The following is a 25,030-nucleotide window of genomic DNA, read 5'->3' on the forward strand; positions in this document are numbered from 1 at the left end:
ACACACACACACACACACACACACACACACACACACACACACACACACACACACAGACACACATACACTCTCTCTCTCTCTGTGTCTCTCTGTCTCTCTCTCTCTCTTCTATATAAATATGTATACAATCATCATTGTATTAACTGATGGACGACATTTCATTCTTTTGTTTCAGGGTCTTTGACAATACATCCCTGACACTCGTGGTTTAAAGCGTAACCTTCACCAATTTTTTTTTTTAAACCCAAAAAACACAACCCCCACCCCCATCAAAACACCACCAGCCAGTAACTCCACACCCCTCACGCCCCCATCCCCCACCCCACCTCCCCAACCATGTCCAGCGACCTGGAATACCTACTCCTCAAGGATAAGGGCCCCTACCACGAGGTCTACGTCCGCAGACGCCTGGACAACAACCCTGGCCTGTGCAAGTTCTACGCCGCCGTCATCAGCATCATCACCATCAGCCTGGTCCTCCTCCTCTTCTGCCTCGTCTACGTCTTCGTTCTGGTGCCGTCCTGGCAAGGGGACGTCCTGTCCTGGGACGGGAGGACAGAGCAGCAGGCACGGACGCACGTGCTCACCCACACGCAGTGCGGGCTGGTGGAGGGGATGGCGGAGGAGGGCGTGTACGTCTTTAAAGGGATCCCTTACGCCCAGCCCCCTGTCGGGTCCAGGAGGTGGAGGGAGCCCGGGAGGATGTCTCACGAGCTGGGCACGTGCTGGAGAGGCACGTTCCAGGCTAGGCGTTTCGGGCCCAGCTGCGTGCAGCCCCCGCGGCGAGGCTTCAAGCGGCTGGACTCCGTCGTCGGGAGCGAGGACTGCCTCTTCCTCAACGTCTGGACCCAGTCGCTGGACCCCCTGTCCAACCGCCCGGTCATGTTCTGGATCCACGGGGGGGACCTGCTGTACGGGTCTGGACACTCCCCGCCCATGTCGCCCACTCCCGAGGCGACCAAGTCCACCCAGGCTGTCTTCGTCAGCGTCAACTACCGGCTGGGCCCTTTTGGGTTCCTGGCGCTGGACGCTTTGAGTCGGAACTCTTCCAGTGGGACGTCTGGGAACTACGGTCTGATGGACACGGTGCTGGCTCTGGAGTGGGTGAGGGACAACATCAGGAACTTTGGGGGAAACCCCAACAAGGTGAGTGAGGTGGGGGGTGGGAGAAGTGTGATGTGTTTGTGTTGTGTTTTGTGGTGTGTGTGTGTGTGTGTGTGTGTGTGTGTGTGTGTGTGTGTGTGTGTGTGTGTGTGTGTGTGTGTGTGTGTGTGTCGTATTGTGCTGCGTTGTGTTGTGTAGTGTTGTGCTGTGTGTGTGTGTGTGTGTGTGTGTGTGTGTGTGTTGTGTTGTGTTGTGTTGTGTAGTGTAGTGTAGTGTAGTGTAGTGTAGTGTAGTGTAGTGTAGTGTGTGTGTGTCGTGTCGTGTCGTGTCGTGTCGTGTCGTGTCGTGTCGTGTCGCGTTGCGTCGTGTCGTGTCGTGTCGTGTCGTGTCGTGTCGCGTTGCGTTGCGTTGCGTTGCGTTGCGTTGCGTTGTGCTGTTGAGTTGTGTTGTGTTGTGTTGTGTTGTGTTGTGTTGAATTGTGTGTGTGTGTGTGTGTGTGTGTGTGTGTGTGTGTTGTGTTGTGTTGTGTGTGTGTGTGTGTGTGTGTGTGTGTGTGTGTGTGTGTGTTGTGTTGTGTTGTGTAGTGGTGTGTGTGTGTGTGTGTGTGTATGTCGTGTGCATTGGAGAGTGAGAGCGAGTGAGAGAGAGAGAGAGAGAGAGAGAGAGAGAGAGAGAGTGAGAGAGAGAGACAGACAGACAGACGACGATGGATATAATATTTTATAAACCTTAATAACACGCGGGCAGAAGAAAAGAAGAGATTCATAAAAGCAACATTGAAATAGGGGCCAGGGAATTTATCAAACGATGGTAACATAATGAAAGGTGGATTTGATACTAGGGAAAAGAAGCTGTTGTTACTTTAGAAAAGACACGACTGGCATAGATTTAGATGGTTTATTGTTTAAGAAGAAAGAAAACCAAAAAAACAAAACAAAACAAAAAAACAACAAAAAAACAAAAACGATTGATCCTTCCCAAAACGTGTGCATTTTCTGCTGGTATGAAGCATATGATGATGGCTCTTCATTCATTGCAACTAGAAGGAACTTCTTTTTTTATCTCACAGGTTTTCCTGCACAACAAAACATCACTTTCAATGAAAAATAATATCGTTTGATATTTAGTTTTTCCCTGCTCATTCATTATTCACACCCCGGTGACATCCCGTTAGGATTCGCCAAGTCTCTCAATGCAAATGCTACTGAATTGCAAAGGAATATTGTATAAAGTTTTAATGCATTAAAAGAAATGTATTAAGGGACACGAAATAGCCATTAGCCTGCATCTTTTTTTTTCTTTTTTTTTTTCTTTTTGGTTGTTTTGTTGCTGCTTTGAAATCAATCCTATTTATTTCTAAACAAATTCAAAATGTTTCATGCATGAGGTCTGTTTGGATTGATTTTCTCGCATCATTCTTTCTTTTTCTTCTTCTTCTTCTTCTTCTTCTTCTTCTTCTTCTTCTTCTTCTTCTTCTTCTTCTTCTTCTTCTTCGCATTCTTCTTCTTCTTCGCATTCTTCTTCTTCTTCCTCCTCCTCGCATTCTTCTTCTTCTTCTTCTTCTTCTTCTTCTTCTTCTTCTTCTTCTTCTTCTTCTTCTTCTTCTTCTTCTTCTTCTTCCTCCTCCTCCTCCTCTTCCTCCTCCTCCTTCTTCTTCTCCTCTGCGTTTTATATGTTTATATAATTATCGTTTCGTTCTTTATCTTTCCAGTCTTCAACATTTTTATGCTTTACTTCCTCCCTGCCTTCGTCTCCCAGTGTTCATGTTGCTGAAAAGGGTTATTTGATAACGGAGCAAGATTCAGATAGCACCCGATCTCATCCAGGGATGGGACGGGCGCACTAGCCGAGTGGTTAAAGCGTTGGACTTTTCAATCTGAGGGTCCCGGGTTCGAATCTCCGTAATCGCGCTTGGTGGGCCGAGGGTGGCGATTTTTTTCCGATCTCCCAGGTCAACATATGTCCAGACATACTTGTGATCAAATACGCACGTTAAAGATCCTGTAGTCCATGTCAGTGTTCCGTGGGTTATGGAAACAAGAACATACGCAGCATGCTCTCCCCCGAAAGCGGAGTATGGCTGCCTACATGGCGGCGGGGTTAAAAACGGCCATGCACGTAAAAGCCCACTCGTGTACATACGAGTGAACGTGGGAGTTGCAGCCCACGAATGTAGAAGAAGAAGAAAGAAGAAGAAGAAGAAGGAAGAAGAAGGAAGAAGAAAAAGAAAGAAGAAGAAGAAAGAAGAAGGAAGAAGAAGAAGAAAGAAGAAGAAGAAAGAAGAAGGAAGAAGAAGAAGAAAGAAGAAGAGGAAGAAAGAAGGAAGAAGAAGAAGAAAGAAGAAGAGGAAGAAAGAAGAGGAAGAAAGAAGAAGAAGAAGAAGAAGAAAGAAGAAGAAAGAAGAGGAAGAAGAAGACGAGGAGGAGGAGGAGGGGGAGGAGGATGTAGGAGTGGACAGGTTCACCTTTGGAGGACAGTCTCTGTTAATGTGTTAATGGCACTACCTAGCCATCAAACCTCCTCAGCCACCGCAGGGGGGAAAATTTATTCATAGAAACTCGATTTCCCCAAAGCTAACAGGAAAAAAAAAATATACACCAGGAAAGCAACAACAACAACAGCAACAACAGCAACAACAACAAACAACAACAGAACTTGTAATCTTATTGCAAGCAGATATGGAAGAAAATGGTTGAAATTTCGATCAGGGGCTTTTCAGGAGTTTAGAAATAACTCTTCTTCTTCTTCTTCTTCTTCTTCTTCTTCTTCTTCTTCTTCTTCTTCTTCTTCTTCTTCTTCTTCTTCTTCTTCTTCTTCTTCTTCTTCTTCTTCTTCTTCTTCTTCTTCTTCTTCTTCTTCTTCTTCTTCTTCTTCGCATTCTTCTTCGCATTCTTCTTCTTCGTCTTCTTCGCATTCTTCTTCTTCACATTCTTCTTCGCATCTTCGCATTCTTCTTCTTCTTCTTCTTCTTCTTCTTCGCATTCTTCTTCTTCTCTTCTTCTTCTTCTTCTTCTTCTTCTTCTTCTTCTCCTTCTTCTTCTTCTTCTCCTTCTTCTTCTTCTTCTTCTCTTCTCTTCTTCTTCTGCTCCTCCTCCTCCTTCTTCTACTTATCATTGTTATCATTATTATCGTGTTTGTGTGTGTGTGTGTGTGTGTCTTCTTCTTCTTCTCCTCCTCCTCCTCCTCCTTCTTCTTCACGAATCGATCAGGTAAGAGGGAATGGTTGATGGCGTCCTTAATGGGCTGATGATCCATACCCGGAGCCTGCATTCAGTGAACTGTATCACATCATGTTTTGACACAGCGGTTCCTTGTGTAAAGTTCGCGGGTTTTTTTGCACAATGCAGCGCCGTCCATTTTTTTCTCTTGTTTTCTTTTCTTTTTCTTTTCCTCGTTTTGTTTGTTTTATTCTATTTAGTTTTTTTTTAAATATTTTTTTTCTGTCCGTAAATGAATTTTTTATTTTTTTATTTTTTTTTTTTTTTTACTGCGGCAGTGGATTTTTCAACACAACTGTACTGTTTGAAAGGGACAACGGCCTTTTTCACACTGGGTTCTTTTTTCACGTTTGGTTGGTTCGCTTAGTGCTTGCTGCACACGGACGTTCATATATATATATATATATATATATATATATATATATATATATATATATATATATATATATATATATATATATATATATATCTATATATATATATATATATATATATATATATATATATATATGTGTGTGTGTGTGTGTGTGTGTGTGTGTGTGTGTGTGGGTGGAGAGAGAGAGAGAGAGACACACACACACACACACACACAGACATGGAGGCACACACACACACACACACACACACACACACACACACACACACACACACACACACACACACACAGATAGATAGAGAGACACAGAGACAGAGACATGGAGAGACACACACACACAGACAGAGACACACAGACAGAGACACACAGACATGGAGACACACACACACACACACACACACACACACACACACACACACACACACACACACACACACGGAGAGAGAGAGACACACACACACACACACACACACACACACACACACAGACATACACACACACACACAGATAGAGAGACACAGAGACAGAGACATGGAGAGACACACACACACAGACAGAGACACACAGACAGAGACACACAGACATGGAGACACACACACACACACGCACACACACACACACACACACACACACACACACACACACACACACAGAGAGAGAGAGAGAGAGAGAGAGAGAGAGAGAGAGAGAGAGATAAATCATCAACAAAATAACACCGTTCACTTAATATCCAGTGGAGATCTCATTCCAGACCTTTCTCCCTCTCTCTCTCTCTCTCTCTCTCTCTCTCTCTCTCTCTCTCTCTCTGTCTCTCTCTCTCTCTCTCTCTCTCTCTGTCTCTCTGTCATTGTCTGTCTCTCCCCTCCCTCCTTCCTTCCTTTTCCCCCTCCCTTCCTCACCCTCTTTATCTTTTTTTCTGCGTATCAGTAATTCGTATTTAACAAGAAAACTATTGAACTTCATCTTTTCGTGGGGAGCAAGTACCAGGGGAGTCTGCTGAAAATAGACAAGTAATCTATGGAACCATTTCTAGTCGATGACTGAAAGTTGCATAGAATAGTGACGATGACAAACGAAGGAAAAAAAAAAAATATTGAGCCTCGTCTTCTGGCGGGTACAAGGAATGTTTAACAATGCTATAGAAAGGAAACTGGGAAGAATGTTGCTGAAAAGAAAACAGAATCAATGTTGATTACAAAAGAAACTAAAAGCAATGCCATTAAAATAAAATTACGAACGATGCTGATACAAAAAAAAAGACGAAACAATGGTGATTAAAAGAAACTAGAAACGATGTTGAACATAAAGAGACTATGGACGATGCTGATAAAAATGAACTAGGAACTATGCTGATTATAACGAAGCTAGGAACAATGCTGATAAAAGAACTAGGAACTATGCTGATTATGACGAAACTAGGAACAACGCTGGTTATAAAGGAACTGGGAACCATGCTGATTATAAAGAAGCTGGGAAGAATGCTGATTATAAAGAATCCAGGAAGAATGTTGACTGTAAAGGAACCAGGAACGATGCTGATTATAAAGAAACTAGGAACAATGCTGATTACAAAGAAACTAGGAACCATGCTGTTGATACAGAAATAAATTAGTAATAATGCTGAGAAAAAGAAATTTGGCACAATGATGATAAAAAGTAACTAGGTTCAATGCTGAGAAAAAACAAAAACAAAAAACAACAACTAGGAACGATGCTGGTTATAAAGAAACTAGGAATAATAATGATAAAAATTAACTAGGTACAATACTGATTACAAAGAAACTAGGAACAGTGTTGGTTATAAAGAAGGAACAATGCTGAATATAAATAATCCAAGAACAATGTTGATCATAAAGAAAGTAGGAATCATGCTGGTAAAAAAAACAACCAACTAGGAACTATGCTGATTATGAAGAAACTAGGAACAATGCTGATCATAAAGAAACTAGGAACCATGCTGATTATACTGAAGCTAGGAACAATGCTGATTAAAAAGAATCGAGGAACAATGTTGATTGTAAAGGAACCAGGAACGATGCTGACACAAAGAACTAAGAACAATAATGATTGTAAAGGAACTGGGGACAGCGCTGATTATGAAGAAACTAGGAACCATGCTGATTATAAAGAAATAAGTAATAATGCTTAGAAAAAGAAATTAGGAACGATCCTGGTTATAAAGAAACTAGGAATAATAATGATAGAAATTAACTAGGTACAATACTGATTACAAAGAAACTAGGAACAGTGTTGGTTATAAAGAAGGAACAATGCTGAATATAAATAATCCAAGAACAATGTTGATCATAAAGAAAGTAGGAATCATGCTGGTAAAACAAAACAAACTAGGAACTATGCTGATTATGAAGAAACTAGGAACAATGCTGATCATAAAGAAACTAGGAACCATGCTGATTATACTGAAGCTAGGAACTATGCTGATTATGAAGAAACTAGGACCCATGCTGATAATACTGAAGCTAGGAACAATGCTGATTAAAAAGAATCGAGGAACAATGTTGATTGTAAAGGAACCAGGAACGATGCTGACACAAAGAACTAAGAACAATAATGATTGTAAAGGAACTGGGGACAGCGCTGATTATGAAGAAACTAGGAACAACGCTGATTAAAAAGAATCTAGGAACAATGTTGATTGCAAAGGAACCACGAACGATGTTGATACAAAGAACTAAGAACAATGATGATTATAAAGGAACTGGGGACAATTCTGATTATGGAGAAACTAGGAACAATGATGTTTACAAAGAAACTAGGAATCATGCTGATCATAAAAAAAAAAATAGTAGTAATGCTGAGAAAAAGAAATTTGGAACAATGATGATACAAAGAAACTAAGTTCAATGCTGAGAAAAAGACCCCAAGAACAATGCTGGTTATAAAGAAACTAGAAAAAAATGATGATGATAAAAAACTAGGTACAATGCTGATTACAAAAAGGAACCATGCTGATTATAAAGAAACTTGGAATAATGAAGATAAAAAAAAAGGAACCAGGTACAATACTGGTTACAAAGAAACTAGGAACAGTGTTGGTTATAAAAAAGGAACAATGTTTAATATAAAGCAACTAGGAATAATGTTGATCATAAAGAAACTAGGAACGATGTTAATAAAAAGAACTAACAACAATAATGATTATGGGACAGTGCTGATTATGAATAAACTAGGCCCATTGCTGATTATGATCAAACTAGGAACAATGCTGATTATAAAGAAACTAATGACAGTGCTGAATATAAAGAAACTGGGAGCAATGCCATTAAAAATAAACTAGGAACAATATTGATTATAAAGAACCTAGGAGCAATTATGATAAAAACAACAACAAAAAACAACTCGGTACAAAGCTGATTTTAAAGAAATTAGGAACAATGTTGGTTGAAAGAAACCAGAAACAATATCTCATTAAAAAAAAAACCCCCCAAAAAAACCCCAAAAAAACAAACAACAAAAAAACAACAACAAACAAACAAACAAACAAAACAAAAACCAACAACAACAACAAAAAAACTCATGCCCATACACACCCCTTGCAGGTGACGGTCGTGGGCCAGGGATCCGGAGCCACCCTGACCCAGGCTCTCCTCACCGCCTCCCACAGGACCTCGGGCCTCTTCCACAGGGCCTGGCTGGCCAGCGGCCCCCCGGTCCTCAACACGACCTCGGCCCAGGCCTCCCGCGAGAACCTGGCCCTGCTCAACTTCGCCGAGTGTCCTGACGCCGGCTGTCTAAGGAGGCTGAGCGCTGTGGAAGTGATGAGGGCAGGTCCTTGGTGGTGGAAGACGTCTTCACGGTCCTCCTGGGGTCTCGGGAAGGAGGAAGGGCTTGGAGTGCCCGTGGCGGAGGGTCGGCGTCGGAGTCCTCATCCTCGCGGGGGTGCTTTGACTGTGGTGGTGGATGGTGAGTGAGTCAGCGGGTGTCTCGGTGTGTTTTTTTGTTTTTGCTTTTTTTGCTGTTGTTTTTTGGTGTGTGGGGAGGGGGGGGGGGACTTGGGGGTGGGGGGGTGAGGGTGAGAGGGGCGATGGGGGGAAGGAGGAGGGGGGGGGGGGCGAGGTTGAAGGATTGGCGGTGGTAGGGTTTGGGTTGGGTTGGGTAATTTGATTCGTTGGTTTATTTTTTATCGGTGGTATATTCTTTCATTCGTTGTTCCGTTTGTTCATTCACGTTATTCGTTCGTTGTAGTCACTGTACAGTCACTCATTTTGGTTCGTTTGCTTATCTATTCGGCGGTGTATTACGTATTATCTATTTGTGTGTGTGTGCCGGTGTGTGTGTGTGTGTGTGTGTGTGTGTGTGTGTGTGTGTGTGTCTGTGTCTGTGTCTGTGTCTGTGTGTGCGTGCAGGCCACATTCTGAAGGAAACACCTCTGCAGGCATGGAAGCACGGCCGCGGTCTCGACGTTCCCACTGTGTTCAGTGAGTGTGAATCGGTCATGTCGGCGTCAAGTGTTGCCTTTGTAGGAGAGTCTCCGCTGTCCTCTACTACCACCACACCTCCACTAATTCATCTCTCTCTCTGTCTGTGTCTCTCTGTCGCTATCTCTGTCTCTGTGTCTCTCTCTCGCTATCTCTTTCTCTTTGTTACTCTCTCTCTCTCTCTCTCTCTCTCTCTTTGTGATTTCCTCTTCCCCTCTATCTCTCTGTCTCTCTCTCTCTTGTGACCTCCTCTCTCTCTCTGTGTTTCTCTCTCTGTGTCTCTTTCTCTCTCTGTGTCTCTGTCTCTTTGTGTGTCTGTTTCTCTCTCTGTCTCTATCTCTCTCTGTCTCTCTCTCTTTTTGTGACTTCCTCTCTCTCTCTCTCTGTCTCTCTCTGTGACTTCCTCTCTCTCTGTCTCTCTGTCTCTCTCTTTGTGGCCTCCTCTCTCTCTCTCTCTGTCTCTCTGTCTCTGTCTCTCTTTGTGACTTCCTCTCTCTCTGTGTATCTCTGTCTCTCTGTCTCTCTATCTCTCTCTGTGTGTTTCTCTCTCTCTGTCTCTTTCTCTCTCGACGTTTACGCACTGTTGTTCACAGAGTGAATCGGTCATGTCGGCATTACGTGTTGTGTTTGTCTCTCTGTCCATGTTCTTCGCTACTCCTCTGTCTGTCTCTGTGTCTGTCTGTCTCTGTCTCTCTCTCTCTCTGTCTCTCTGTCTCTGTCTGTCTCTCTGTGTCTCTGTCTCTGTCTCTCTCTCTGTGTGTTTCTCTCTCTCTGTCTCTTTCTCTCTCGACGTTTACACTCTCTTGTTTACAGAGTGAATCGGTCATGTGTTGTGTTTGTCTCTCTGTCCATGTTCTTCGCTACTCCTATGTCTGTCTGTCTCTCTCTGTCTCTGTCTCTCTCTCTGTCTCTGTCTCTCTCTCTGTCTGTCTGTCTCTCTCTGTCTCTTTCTGTGTCTGTCTCTATCTCAATCTCTCACTGTCCCTCCCCAGCACCCCCCTCTCTCTCTTTGTTTCTCTTTTAGTGTCTCTTTCTCTCTCGATGTTCCCAGTGTGTTCAGTGAGAGAATAGGCCATGTCGGCATGAAGTGGTGCCTCTGCCTCTCTCTCTCTCTCTCTGTTCTTTACTACTCACTACTCCCACCTCATCTAAACTTCTCTCTCTGTCTGTCACTCTCTGTCTCTCTCTCCCTCTGTCTGTCTCTTCCTCTCTGCCTCTCTCTTTTTCTCTCTCTCTATGTCTCTTTCTGTCTTCCTCTCTGTCTCCCTCCCTTTCTCTGTCTCTATCTCTCCCTCCCTCCATCTCTCTTTCACACGTATGCACACACACACACACACACGCGCGCGCACCAATGTACACACAGGCACATGATTCTGTTTTTCTTTTCCACAGCATGCCTTGTGTACAGTTTCCATTAAAGTTGTCAGCTGTGTCGTTCATTTTTATTTCTTTTGTTTATGAAGTTATACTACGAGGTTTTAAGTCCTACCTTTAGAGACATTCGTCTCATACATTATTTGGCGTATGTATGCATACATATATTATGTGTGTGTGTGTGTGGGGGGGGGGGGGGCGGGGAGCGTGGGGGACGGGGGTAAAGAAAGAAAGAAAGATAGAGAGAGAGAGTGAGTGAGTGAGTGAGTGTGTGCGCCGAGAGAGAGAAAGAGAGAGAGTGAGTGAGAGTGTGTGTGTGTGCCCCGAGAGAGAGAGAGAGAGAGAGAGAGAGAGAGAGAGAGAGAGAGAGAGAGAGAGAGAGAGAGACGTACATTACGACAGGACTTTACACGAGACTTTCTTGTTGCCCTGTCGAATCAAATATGGTCGATTAAATAGTGCGCCATTTTCAAAGACATCACTATTCAAACGCACCCTGATCCATCTTCTTCTTCTTTTTTTCTTTTTTCTTTTTTTTTTGTCCACACAGCGACGACAGCCCAGGAGGCGGACCTGCTCCCCTTCGACCCCACCATCTCTTCCTGGACGTGGCAGCACTACAAGGCCACGTTGATGGAGCAGCTGACCCCCTCCTCTTCCTCCTCCTTCAATTCCTCCTCCTCCTCCTCCTCTCCTCCCTCCCCATCCCCTTCCTCCTCCTCCTCCTCCTCCTCCTTCTCCACTCCCTCCCAGCCCTTGGCCGAGACAGCTCTTGAGCTGTACCCGCCGTCTCCGTCGCTCACCCCGGAGTACCAGTACACCAGCCTGGTGACCGATGTCTGTCTGACCTGCCCCGTCCACCTCCTGGCGTCAGCGGCTGCAGCCGGGGCCACGTCCTCCGCTTCGACCCGGCGCCACTCTCCCGTGTTCAGAGGCGTGGTGGTGGCGTCGCCGTCCTCCCCGGTCAACCTCCTCAACGTCTCCTCCGCTCGCTACGCCTTCCACGGCTGGGACCTGCTGGTCTTCTTCGGCCACTTCCAGGCTTTCGGGTTCCGTCCCTCGGGCTCGGACCTCAAGTTCCAGAAGGTTCTGAGGCAGCAGGTGATGGGTTTCGCGCGCGAGGGGCGGCCCCAGGCCCCCGTGTGGGAGCCGACGGGCGCTGGTTGCACGGCTCTGCTGTCCGATCACGTGTTTCCGGCGGAAGGGTACGAGCGCTTCCGGTGCAAGTTTTGGTGGGGGCATCATGTGGTGGCTTGCGGTCTTGTTAACTGATGGGAATTTCTTTTTGTTTCTGCTTCTTCTTCTTTTTTTTCTTTTATTATTATGTTTCTTTTTATTTCTTGATTTCGGAATGAGTGTTGACTTTGTAAGCCTTGTTCAGAATGTTGGTTTTTTCTTTCTTTCTTTTTTATCTATTGCCATCGTGTTATGTATCAAAGTATCATTTGAGTTAAACTATTGATTTTAAAGTATTGTCTGTATTATCAACTTCGAACATATTGCGGATTGTAATTCTTCTTCAGGATTCTCTCTCTCTCTCTCTCTCTCTCTCTCTCTCTCTCTCTCTCTCTCTCTCTCTCTCTGTCGCTCTCTCTCTCTCTGTCGCTCTCTTTCTCTTTCTATGTCCCTTTCTCAATCTCTTCTCTCTCTCTCTCTCTCTCACACACACACACACACACACACACTCTCTCTATCTCTCTCTCTTTATCTGTGACCTAATTGTTAACGTGCATGTTTCTTTGAATAGAATGTATTTTACTAAATTGTTGTCTTTAGAAAAAAAATTATTTAGGTTTCTGATTTGTTTACTTATTTTCTATATATCACATTTATTCTGCTAACTGCTTTGGTTCTGGGTAGCCAAAAGAAATAATGTATTGAATCGACTGTGCAGATATAAAAAATTCATATGTTCACGCGTGTGCAAAATGTGCGAGCGCTTGCCCCTACGTTATGCACTCAACACCTTACTCATACCAAGACTTCCTTTTGTCCCCCCCACCCCCAACCCCCACTCCCCCACAACACCTCCCACCGCGCAAACAGACACACACACACACACACACACACACACACACACACACACACACACACCACAAACCCTCCACTAACCCTTACCAAACATAACCAAGTACACACGGCATGCATGATGCACTCTGAGACACGTTATCCACAACAATAACAGCACATAAACAGCAACATCCTTAAAAGCTATAGCCATGTGTATCAGCGAAATTATTTGTTATTTTGTCATGCAGAACGGTGTATTAACGGCTTTTGAAATGATACCAAATGGAACATGTGGGTTTTTTGGTTTTTTTTGTAAGTCTGTTTTGTTGGTGTGTGTGTGTGTGTGTGTGTGTGTGTGTGTGTGTGTGTGTGTGTGTGTGTATGATTTTTGCGCAGGAAATTTCTCACTGTGGTTCCATTAATTTGACGCTTGGTTTTATTCTGAAAGAATTGCTTTGTATATCTTTGACCGTTTTGTACATATAATGTTCGGAAGGTTTCAGGTCTGTCTGAACGGATCGTCATGCGAAATCTTTTTTTTTATTTTCATGTTACTTGGCTTGCGTTTAATACATTTAATTATATATTGTGGGTGATTGGAAGATTTTCGTTTAGCTGATTTGTTTGACCGGCAGAAAATCAATTGTCTGTATATACGGATGATGACATGACATTTTATGACATTTTTTTAAGCATTAATATATATATATAAAAAAAAAAGTTTTAAATACTGCACCAGAGAAGACGTTCTATAAGAGTTGATGTCAGGAAGTGAAGACTTCATAATGTGAAAAATGAATAAAGATTTGTATTTGTATTTCTTTTTATCACAACAGATTTCTCTGTGTGAAGTTCGGGGCTGCTCTCCCCAAGGAGAGCGCGTCGCTATACTACAGCGCCACCCTTTTTTTTTCTTTTTTTTTTCCTGCATGCAATGTTTTTTCCCTATCGTAGTGGATTTTTTCTACAGAATTTTGGCCAGGAACAACCCTTTTGTTGCCGTGTGTTCTTTTACGTGCGCTAAGTGCATGCTGCACACGGGACCTCGGTTTATCGTCTCATCCGAATGACTCGTTGCTTGGTATGAGCCAAGGAGAACAAGAGCGGAGGGGGTGGAAATCAAATGAGGTGCCAGTGAGAGAGAGAACGAATGAACGAAATTTTATTTTACGAGGGAAAAGGAGCAAGCACAAAGTACTTGTTTATATCCGGCCCTCTGGGCAAGAATAATAATTGAGAAAAAAAAAAGAAGAAAAAAAAAAGCGAGAGTCAGTTCACAACACCAACGTCAAAAATTACACAAGCATGTGCCAACATAAACGTAGAACTTATGCTACAATACAATATCGCGATAGATGAATAACAACGAGGACAATAGGGTAAGGGGCGTGGTGGAGAGCGGAAGGAAGAATGGACAAGGGGAAGAGTAAAGAAGGTAGGGGAGGCTGACTGAACAGACAGATATAGTGACAGTGACAGTGGAGACAGACATAGAGAGAGACTGACAGGGGAGGAGAGAGGCGTGTATATATTGACAATCTATACATGAGAAAGAGAGAGAGAGAGATGTAATGGAACGCCATATGAAAATTAATGTAATATCATTAATTTTCTACTTTGTCTTTGTTTTAAGATAATAATCAATCTTCGAACAAACGTTTCAAATAAACAAAACATTTACACGCAAAAAGACACACCCAGATTCTTACACACACACACACGCGCGCGCGCACACACACACACACACACACACACACACACACACACGTATCCAGGAGAGTTCAATATACCCAGCAAAAATGTAAATGCTGAACATTACAGTTTTTGATATAGTTTGAATTGTTATTCTCCTTCTGGGAAAATTCCTTTGGCAATCAATGTGATAAAATATTTGGATTTTCCTGACGGCCGATTTTGTAGAATACCATGATTCCAAAAGTAGAACACGTGAGCTTTTTTTTGTTTTTTTTTTTTTGTTTGTTTTTTTTTGTTTTCATATTATGTGACAAAATGCTGTTTTCCTTACAACATGGTGTGTGACAAAATGTGATACGAGGTTCATTCTCTAGGTGTTGTGACGTCATGTCATGTACCTCACGACAGACAATAATTTAATAATTTGTATTTGTTTTTTATCACAACACATTTCTCTGTGTGAAATTCGGGCTGCTCTCCCCAGGGAGAGCGCGTTGCTATACCACAGCGCCACCCTTTTTTTTTTTTTTCGGCGTGCAGTTTTATTTGTTTTTCCTATCGAAGTGGAGTTTTCTACAGAATTTTGTCAGGAACAAACCTTTTGTTGCCGTGGGTTCTTTTAGGTGCGCTAATTATGATGAAGGGCGATTTTATTTCCTTTTTGGGCGGATCGTGAGATGAAACACCATGTTGTTTGATGTTTTTGGCAAATGCTGTGATTAATTCTATGATTGAAACCCTCTTGATAATTCTCTGCCTCTCTCTATCTCTCTGTCTGTCTCTCTGTCTCTCTCTGATTTAATCTCTTTCTCTGTGTGTCTGTTTCTCGCTCCCCCCCCCCCCCCCCTCTATCTCCCTCCGTTATTCTCTCTCTCCTTCCCTCCATCCATCCTTCTTCTTTCACTCTCTTCGTACCTTTCTCCTCTCTCTTACAATCTCTCCCCATAACCCCCCCCCCCCCCCTCTCTCTCTCTCTCTGTCTGTCTTTCTGTCTCTGTATCTTCAGATTCACATGTTCTTGTTCAATGTCCTCTTTTATATGCATTTTCCTCGATGTCCAGTTGTGTCTGATTTTGTGTTGTTGTTTTGAATGACATTACTCTCTCTGTGGTTAGTTTTCATTTTGTTTTGATTTTTTCCCCTTTTTGTTTTGAAGATAGGGAGGTGGATAAAAAAAAAGTAAAAAAGAAATGTTGCTTATGTTTGTTTGTTGTTGTTTGTTTTGTTTTTTTGTTTGTTTTTTTCCACGTGAACTAAAATGTGTGATCGCTTTCTCGGACTCTCTCTCTCTCTCTTTCTCTCTAAAATGTTTGTTTGATTGCTGTCTCGGACTTTCTCTCTCTCTCTCTCTCTCTCTCTCTCTCTCTCTCTCTCTCTCTCTCTCTCTCTCTCTCTCTCTCTCTCTCTCTCTCTCTCTCTCCCTCTCTGTCTGTCTCTCTCTGTCTCTCTGTCTGTCTCTCTCTCTCTCTCTCTCTCTCTCTCCCTCTCTCTCTCTCCATATCTATTCATTTTTTTCATTAATGACATATTGGGAATGCACTTTGGGGGAGGCATACACAAGAATGACATCAATGGAGTTAACGCGGACCACAATCTGATACTGCTGAAACAACAACAACAACAACAACAAAATCCCGAGGAAGTTGGTGTATCATGTTACTATTCTATCACACGTTTTTGACAAGGTAGTTTATGTACATCACATTTGTTGCTGGAATATTGCTGGCACACCGGTGATTGTGAAAATTGATATCAAGATTTTCGTTTTATCTTCTCTTAGTTTGTTTCTAATCATGTCATCAAATACGTGTTGCTTCTTTATAATTATGATTGATGCTTAACGACAATAAAATGAATGATCTCCACAGCTTCTTTTTGTTGTTAATTGTTGCTGATTTATTTGTTTGTCAGTTCACACTGTTATTGGGGTTTTTTTTCTTCTGATTTTTCTTTCTTTCTTTCTTTCTTTCTTTCTTTCTTTCTTTCTGTCTGTCTTTCTTTCTTTCTTTCTTTTATTCAGATGTTGATCGGTTTAATCATTCATTCCTTGATTTATCTGTGTATCTGTTTATTTATCTATTTACTTGTTTATTTATTTGTTTGTATATGAATCAATCAATAATTAATTCATTTATTTATTTTATTCATAGCCATGCTCTTTTCCCTCGTCGATTTAATGATTTATATGACCTATCTGTGTTTTTTTTTCTTCTTTCAACTCGATTCTTCCTTCCTTTCTATCTTAACAACAACAACAACAACAACAAAAAAGAATTGAAATGGTCATGCACCTGCTTCTAACTTTGTTCATGATTACAGCGCGCTTCCCCCCCCCCCCCATTCCTTCCACCCTCCCCCCCCCCCCCCCCGCCTCCACACACAAACACGCGCACACAAATCCATGTACACACATCCATGCACACAAACACACACATGCACACAGACACATACACGCACACAAAAATACACTATCGCGAACACACATACAACACCCCCCCCACCTCTCTCTCACACACACACATGCATACTCTCTCTCTCTCCCCCTCACACACCACAACATCCCCCTCGCCCCACTCCACACACACGTACACAGACACACACACAGACACAGACACTATCTCTCTCTCTCTCTGTGTCTCTCTGTCTGTCTGTCTGTCTGTCTGTCTGTCTCTCTCTCTCTCTCTCTCTCTCTCACACACACACACACACACACACACACACACACACACGTACACGTATCCTCCCACCAAACGATACAATGTTATTATATAACAACACGTTTTGAACTAGCTCCCACCGAACGTTCACCTTCCCAGCTTGTCTGAAAGACAAAGAAAACTGTAAAGTCAGCCTCGCCCTCACTTCTTCTTTCACAATGGCAAACACACACAGACGCACACAGACACACAGACGCAGACACGCAAACACACACACACACACACACACACACACACACACACACACACACACACACACACACACACACACACACACACAGGGAGCGTGAATAATAATAATAATCAGAAGAAGAAGAATGGATACTTATATAGCACACTATCCAGAAATCTGCTCTAGGTGCTTTACAAAAACGCTTTTGTTAACATAAAACATTACATCAATGTTACATACACACACCAAAATGTGACTACACACACACACACACACACACACACACACACACACACACACACACACACACACACACATACATTTTAACATACATGTGTATCTAACAGCTACCCTAACACATACGCACACATAGGCAGGCACAAACCAACATAAACACACGCACACACAATACACATTCATATACATGCATGCGAACGTGAATGACTGGTGTGAAAGCGCTTAGATTTGTCTCTGCACAAGATCCAGTGCTATATAAATACCATCATCATTATTATTATTAAACTGCATATGCTCGACACCCCCCAAAAATGACAGAAAGACGGACAGCTCAGTTCAGTTACTCAAGGAGGCGTCACTGCGTTCACAAAAATCCATATACGCTACACCACATCTGCTAAGCAGATGCCTGACCAGCAGCGTAGTTCAACGCGCTTAGTCAGACCTAGAGTGCATGCATATATATTTGTGTACATATTTTGACATGGATTTCTTCTACATAATTTTGCCTCTTGACAGCACTCTCGTTGCCATGGGTTATTTACCAATGTGCCAAATGCGTGCTGGAGGATGCTGTGCTCTAGTGACATAAAGACGTTTAAAAACAAGAGAACGCTGGCCATTAAGGAGAAGCGTGAGCGAAGAAAACAGGGCTCAACTTCTGGAGACGTTTTCCCTTGCAACACCTGTGGGAAGTGCTGCGCATCCAGAATCGGCCTCTTCTCCCATATGACGACACACACCGACAAATAAGCCTGCCTGCCTACTCATCCGTCGGTCCGACGGAAGACTCAATCATCATCAAATGCGTGCTGCACCCGGTAACTGAGTTTATCGTCTTATCCGAATGACTAAACGCTCAGTTTGATATTTCCCAGTCACACTTGGAAGAAAGGGCGAGAGCGGGATTCGAACCCAGACCCTCACTGACTCTATGTACTGGCAGATGAGCGTCTCAACCATTCTGCCTTCTTCCACCCCCTCTCATCTCGAACCCGCCATACACAGCTGCTACTTAAGCTTTGCCTTCCACAGTGCCAACGCCTGAAAGGTACCCACCCAAGCACTACTGTGACTCCCCTTCAAACTCAGACCCTCCGTGATGAGCGTCTTAACCATTCTACCACCTTCCCCCTCAGGGACACAATCATTAGTTTAAAAAAAAAAAAAAAAAATCCATCGTTGGATTGATTGTAGCAGCACACGATTTTTTTTTTTTTTTTCCCATGGAGCGAGGAGGAGGACGTGGTTGCAGATGGAGGTGAAGTAACCACGTTTCCTGGGCGACATACGATGACGATGACGTCTGTGTCCAATTTGTGCCGTCCTCTGCGAGCAGGAGGCAGGGCTGAGATGTCATTGACCCGTCAGAGAGAGTGAGAAGGGAGAGAGAGAGAGAGAGAGAGAGAGAGAGAGAGAGAGTGTGTGTGTGTGTGTGTGTGTGTGAGAGAGAGAGAGAGAGAGAGAGAGAGAGAGAGAGAGGGGAAGGGGGTTGGCAGAGACATGAAGAGACCGAGGTTATAGACTGAAAGAAAGTGGGAGTAAAAAGGAAGACACACACACACACACACACACACACACACACACACACACACACACACACACACACACACACACACACACAGAGCGAGAGAGACAGAGAGAAGGATTATGAGACGGAAAGAGAGACAGAGAGATACAGAGACAGACAGACAAGCAGACACAATTAACGAAAGAGAGAGAGGGGGGCAGGGAGGGAGATTGAGAGAGAGGGGGAGAGGGAGAAACAGATACAAAACAAGTTAAAGAGATTAAATGAGAGAGAGAGAGAGAACGTTGTGAGTTTGTGAGAGAGAGAGAGAAAGAGAGAGACACAGAGAGAGAGAGAGAGAGAGAGAGAGAGAGACTGAGAGATGGGGGGACAGAGACATAGAGAGACCGAGATTATAGACAGCGAGAAAGAGGGAGTGAATAGGAAGACAGACAGACAGACAGACAGACAGACACACACACACACACACACACACACACACACACACACACACACACACAAGGAAGCGAGAGAGACAGAGAGAAGGATTATGAGACGGAAAGAGAGACAGAGAGATACAGAGACAGACAGACAAGCAGACACAATTAACGAAAGAGAGAGAGGGGGGAGGGAGGGAGAGTGAGAGAGAGGGGGTAGAGGGAGAAACAGATACAAAACAAGTTAGAGATTAAATGAGAGAGAGACAGAGACAGAGACAACGTTGTGAGTTTGTGAGAGAGAGAGAGAGAGAAAGAGAGAGACAGAGAGAGAGAGAGAGATATGGGGGGACAGAGACATAGAGAGACCGAGATTATAGACAGAGAGAAAGAGGGAGTGAAAAGGAAGACAGACACACAGACACAGACACAGACACAGACACAGACACAGACACAGACACAGACACACACACACACACACACACACACACACACACACACACACACACACACAGAGCGAGAGAGACAGAGAGAAGGATTATGAGACGGAAAGAGAGACAGAGAGATACAGAGACAGACAGACAAGCAGACACAATTAACGAAAGAGAGAGAGGGGGAGGGAGGGAGAGTGAGAGAGAGGTGGGAGAGGGAGAAACAGATACAAAACAAGTTAAACAGATTAAATGAGAGAGAGACAGAGACAACGTTGTGAGTTTGTGTGTGAAAGAGAGAGACAGAGAGACAGAGAGAGAGAGAGAGAGAGATGGGGGGACAGAGACATAGAGAGACCGAGATTATAGACAGAGAGAAAGAGGGAGTGAAGAGGAAGACAGACACACACACACACACACACACACACACACACACACACACACACACACACACACACACACACACACACACACACACACACACACACAGACAAAGACAGAGAGGCAGAGACAGAGAGAGGATCAACCCTTTCACTAACAGGAAAGGGACTCCACTGTTACGGAAAGAAGTATCCTCTGCTCCAGACTGATCCAAGTTTCGACTCTGAGGAGTCACGAGACATGGGAGACAATTACAGAGAAATAGGAGACAATCACGGAGACATGGGAAATAACAAATGGGAGCATGGGAGACGACAATTTCGGAGGCAGGTGAGACAGCGCCAGAGACCCAGGAGACAATTAAAAAAAAGAAAAAAAAAGAAATGGGAGACAATTACAAAGACACGCGGGGGGGTCACTTAGAAATCATGAGAGAAAATTGCAAAGATATAGGAGGCATTCACGTAGTAAAGGGAAGCAATAAGCACAGAGTGGTTTTTGCCACAGATGCTTCGATGGTACAGGAAAATAAATGTTGGAAAAAAAAAAAAGTTGATTCAAGAGAAAGGAGAACATTAGTTCCCTGTTATTCTCTGCACCATTCATTAGGTTCGTGCATAAAAAATAAACACGCGCAGAGATGGAGAAGAGGAGGGAGGAAGGTAGAGAAGAGAGTAAGGAGACGCAAATAGGGTGAGAAGAGAGAGAGAGGGGAAAGGGAGATCAAATAGAGACAAAGGGAGTGAGAAGGAAGAGGGAAAGGGAGATCAAATAGAGACAAAGGGAGTGAGAAGGGAGAAGGGAAAGGGAGATCAAATAGAGACAAAGGGAGTGGGAAGGGAGATGATAAAGGGAGATCAAATAGAGACAAAGGGAGTGAGAAGGTAGAGGGAAAGGGAGATCAAATAGAGACAAAGGAAGTGAGAAGGGAGAAGGGAAAGGGAGATAAAATAGAGACAAAGGGAGTGAGAAGGGAGAGGGAAAGGGAGATCAAATAGAGACAAAGGGAGTGGGAATGAAGAGGGAAAAGGAAAGCAAGGAGAGACAAAGGGAGGGAGAATGAAGAGGGAAAAGGAAAGCAAGGAGAGACAAAGGGAGTGAAAATGAAGAGGGAAAAGGAAAGCAAGGAGAGACAAAGGGAGTGAGAATGAAGAGGGAAAAGGAAAGAAAGGAGAGACAAAGGGAGGGAGAATGAAGAGGGAAAAGGAAAGAAAGGAGAGACAAAGGGAGGGAGAATGAAGAGGGAAAAGGAAAGCAAGGAGAGACAAAGGGAGTGAGAATGAAGAGGGAAAAGGATTGCAAGGAAAGGCAAAGAGGGTGAGAAGACAGATGGGAAAGTAGAGGAAGGAGAATGAAAATAAGTGAGAAGGGAGAGGGAAAATGAGAGCAAATAGAGGCAAAAGGGGTGAAAAAAGGAGTGAGAAAAGGAGGAGGAGAGACAGAGGGAGTGAGAATGGAGAGGGAAAAGGAGAGCAAAGAGAAACAAAGAGAGGCCATGAAAGTGCGAACGGAGAGGGAAAAGGAGTGAAAAGAAAGACGGAAAAGTAGAGTATACGGAGAATGAAAGGAAAGTAAGTGAGAAGGGTGGAGAGGGAAAAAGAGACTAAGGAGCACGCACAAAGGGAGTGAGAATAGAGAAAAAACAAAAGGAGAAGGGGGAGGGGACAAAAGGAGTGAGAATGGAGAGGGAAAAAGAAGATCAAGGAGAGGCAAAAGGAGTGAGAAGGGAGAGGGAAAAAGTAGATACGGTCTTGCGTGTTTGCTTGGTCCCTTCCCTCGGGTGGGGAACCGTCGCGGCACCGTGGTGCTGATGCTCGTGCATCTGCGCTTCTCCATTCTAGAAGGACGATCGTAGAGTAAGGAGAGGCAAAAGGGGTGAGAAGGAAGAGAAAGAGAGAGAGAGAGAGAGAGAGAGAGAGAGAGAGACAGGGAGACAGACAGGCAGACAGACAGAGACAGAGACAGAGAAACAGAGAGGCAGAGACAAACAGAGAACGAGAGAGAGAGAGAGAGAGAGAGAGACAGAGAGACTCAGAGAGAGAGAGACAGAGAGAGACAGAAACAGAAAGACAGAGAGACAGACAGAGACAGAGGCAGAAACAGACAACGAGAGAGAATGAGAGAGCCAGCCAGCCAGACAGACAGACATAGAGAGACAGAGATAGAGACAGAAACAGCGAACGAGAGACAGACAGACAGACAGACTGACAGAGAGAGAGACAGAGACAGAAACAGAGGCAGCGAACGAGAGAGAGAAAGCAAAGGAGAGCAAGGAGAGACAAAAAGAGTGAGAACGAAAAAGAGAGAAAGGAGATATGGACAGACAGAAGGGGTGAAAAGGGAGAGGGAAAAAGAGAGAAAAGGAGACATGGACAGACAGAAGGGGTGAAAAGGGAGAGGGAAAAAGAGACAAAGGAGATATGGACAGACAAAAGGGGTGAAAAGGGAGAGGGAAAAAGAGACAAAGGAGATATGGACAGACAAAAGGGGTGAAAAGGGAGAGGGAAAAAGAGACAAAGGAGATATGGACAGAAAAAAAGGGGTGAAAAGGGAGAGGGAAAAAGAGAGAAAAGGAGACATGGACAGACAAAAGGGGTGAAAAGGGAGAGGGAAAAAGAGAGAAAAGGAGACATGGACAGACAAAAGGGGTGAAAAGGGAGAGGGAAAAAGAGAGAAAAGGAGACATGGACAGACAGAAGGGGTGAAAAGGGAGAGGGAAAAAGAGAGAAAAGGAAACATGGACAGACAGAAGGGGTGAAAAGGGAGAGGGAAAAAGAGAGAAAAGGAAACATGGACAGACAAAGGGGTGAAAAGGGAGAGGGAAAAAGAGAGAAAAGGAAACATGGACAGAAAAAAAGGGGTGAAAAGGGAGAGGGAAAAAGAGAGAAAGGAGATATGGACAGACAGAAGGGGTGAAAAGGGAGAGGGAAAAAGAGAGAAAAGGATACATGGACAGACAAAATGGGTGAAAAGGTAGAGGGAAAAAGAAAGAAAGGTAGATATGGACAGACAAAAGGGGTGAAAAGGGAGAGGGAGAAAGAGAGAAAGGAGACATGGACAGACAGAAGGGGTGAAAAGGGAGAGGGAAAAAGAGACAAAGGAGATATGGACAGACAAAAAGGGTGAAAAGGGAGAGAAAAAATAGAGAAAGGAGATATGGACAGACAAAAGGGTTGAAAAGGGAGAGGGGAAAAGAGAGAAAGGAGATATGGACAGACAGAAGGGGTGAAAAGGGAGAGGGAAAAAGAGACAAAGGATATGTAGACAGACAGAAGGGGTGAAAAGGGAGAGGGAAAAAGAGAGAAAGGAGATATGGACAGACAGAAGGGGTGAAAAGGGAGAGGGGAAAGGAGAGAAAGGAGATATGGACAGACAAAAGGGGTGAAAAGGGAGAGGGGAAAAGAGAGAAAGGAGATATGGACAGACAAAAGGGGTGAAAAGGGAGAGGGAAAAAGAAAGAAAGGAGACATGGACAGACAAAAGGGGTGAAAAGGGAGAGGGAAAAAGAGAGAAAGGAGATATGGACAGAAAAAAAGGGGCGAAAAGGGAGAGGGAAAAAGAGACAAAGGAGATATGGACAGACAAAAGGGGTGAAAAGGGAGAGGGAAAAAGAGAGAAAGGAGATATGGACAGAGAAAAGGGGTGAAAAGGGAGAGGGAAAAAGAGAGAAAGGAGACATGGACAGAGAAAAGGGGTGAAAAGGGAGAGGGAAAAAGAGAGAAAGGAGACATGGACAGACAAAAGGGGTGAAAAGGGAGAGGGAAAAAGAGAGAAAGGAGATATGGACAGACAAAAGGGGTGAAAAGGGAGAGGGAAAAATAGACAAAGGAGACGACAGGCGACTGAAGAAAAAGAGAAGGGATGCGAGTGGTATGAGGAGAAGAGAGAGAGAAAAAGAGAGAAAGGAGAGAGAAAGATAGAACAACACCAAACGAACAGAAAAATTCACACAAATTACAGCCTTTTATTTCAGGTCAAGTTTAAAACTACTTGCTTCAACATTACAAAACAACAACAACAACAACAACAACAACAACAACAACAACAACTACTACTACTACTACTACTACAACAACAACGACAGCACCATCTACAACTAACTTGGAGAACATCTGACATTCTACTCGCCGCAGTCATCTTCTCAACTCACCCGAATGGAAAGAACAAAAAAAAAAAAAAAAAAAAAAAAAAAAACCCCATCACATCCTCCTCAATAACCCTCAATCTAACACCTCTTTTCCATCCTTTTTAACCCACTCAGTACGGCCAGTCCTCTCTTCTCCTCTACACAGACCCCTCGGATGTCCAGTGGGTGTCTGAATGACCCAACCTTTAGCTTCCGTCGTCAGAATTGCGGTATTCTTTGTCAACATTCACCTCTTCAGTATAAGAGCCTTCCGCTTGCAATATTTTGATGATGGTAAATTGGGGTGAAACGCTGTTAACGTCGTCTCTTTCGCCGTTCGTATGGAGAGAGTTAATCATGCGCTAACTTTTTCAGCGGTAGACCAAACCAGCAATTATCGACCATAGCGGGCGGCAATTTCAGTCAAGCCTATTCCTAAACAGCTGTCTGGATTGCTGAAAGCAGAACCAATGACTTGGAGGACTGTGATGGGAAAGAAACACCGAGTTTTTTCTTTTTTTTATTTTTTTTTTTATTTTTTTTTGAACGGGGCTGAATAAAAAGACTGTCTAGACATGAGAACCATTGCCATTGCCCGGGTGAGAGGTTCGTGATATGGACAATGCAATTCTGGGTCCTTTCCCCTTCTCTCAGATTGGCCACAAGCTTGTGACATCCGATTGGTGAGAAATGAAGCGATGCAGCTTGTGGTATGAAAGTGAATCCGACATTTGCTGATGTTCACACATTGTAATATACTCATCGATAGTTCTTGTGCATTGAACTGGGCATAAATTCAAAGT

The 25,030-nt window shown here is 43.7% G+C and overlaps 1 protein-coding gene across 2 annotated transcripts in view; it reads left to right on the forward strand.

Annotated features, from left to right (window-relative positions):
• Positions 1–16,081, forward strand: part of LOC143293022 (neurotactin-like) — a 133,492-nt gene extending 117,411 nt beyond the window's left edge. For both annotated transcript variants that reach the window (XM_076603823.1, XM_076603822.1), the window contains exons 2-5: positions 176–1,146; positions 8,259–8,622; positions 9,066–9,137; positions 11,062–16,081. In XM_076603823.1, the coding sequence (XP_076459938.1) occupies positions 337–1,146; positions 8,259–8,622; positions 9,066–9,137; positions 11,062–11,783 (1,968 nt within the window). In that variant the 5' untranslated portion in view covers positions 176–336 and the 3' untranslated portion in view covers positions 11,784–16,081. The remainder of the gene's footprint in view (positions 1–175; positions 1,147–8,258; positions 8,623–9,065; positions 9,138–11,061) is intronic.
• The last annotated feature ends 8,949 nt before the right edge of the window (positions 16,082–25,030 follow it).

The sequence above is a fragment of the Babylonia areolata genome, chromosome 18, assembly GCF_041734735.1.
Source record: "Babylonia areolata isolate BAREFJ2019XMU chromosome 18, ASM4173473v1, whole genome shotgun sequence".
NCBI classification, from domain to species: Eukaryota; Metazoa; Mollusca; class Gastropoda; order Neogastropoda; family Buccinidae; genus Babylonia; species Babylonia areolata.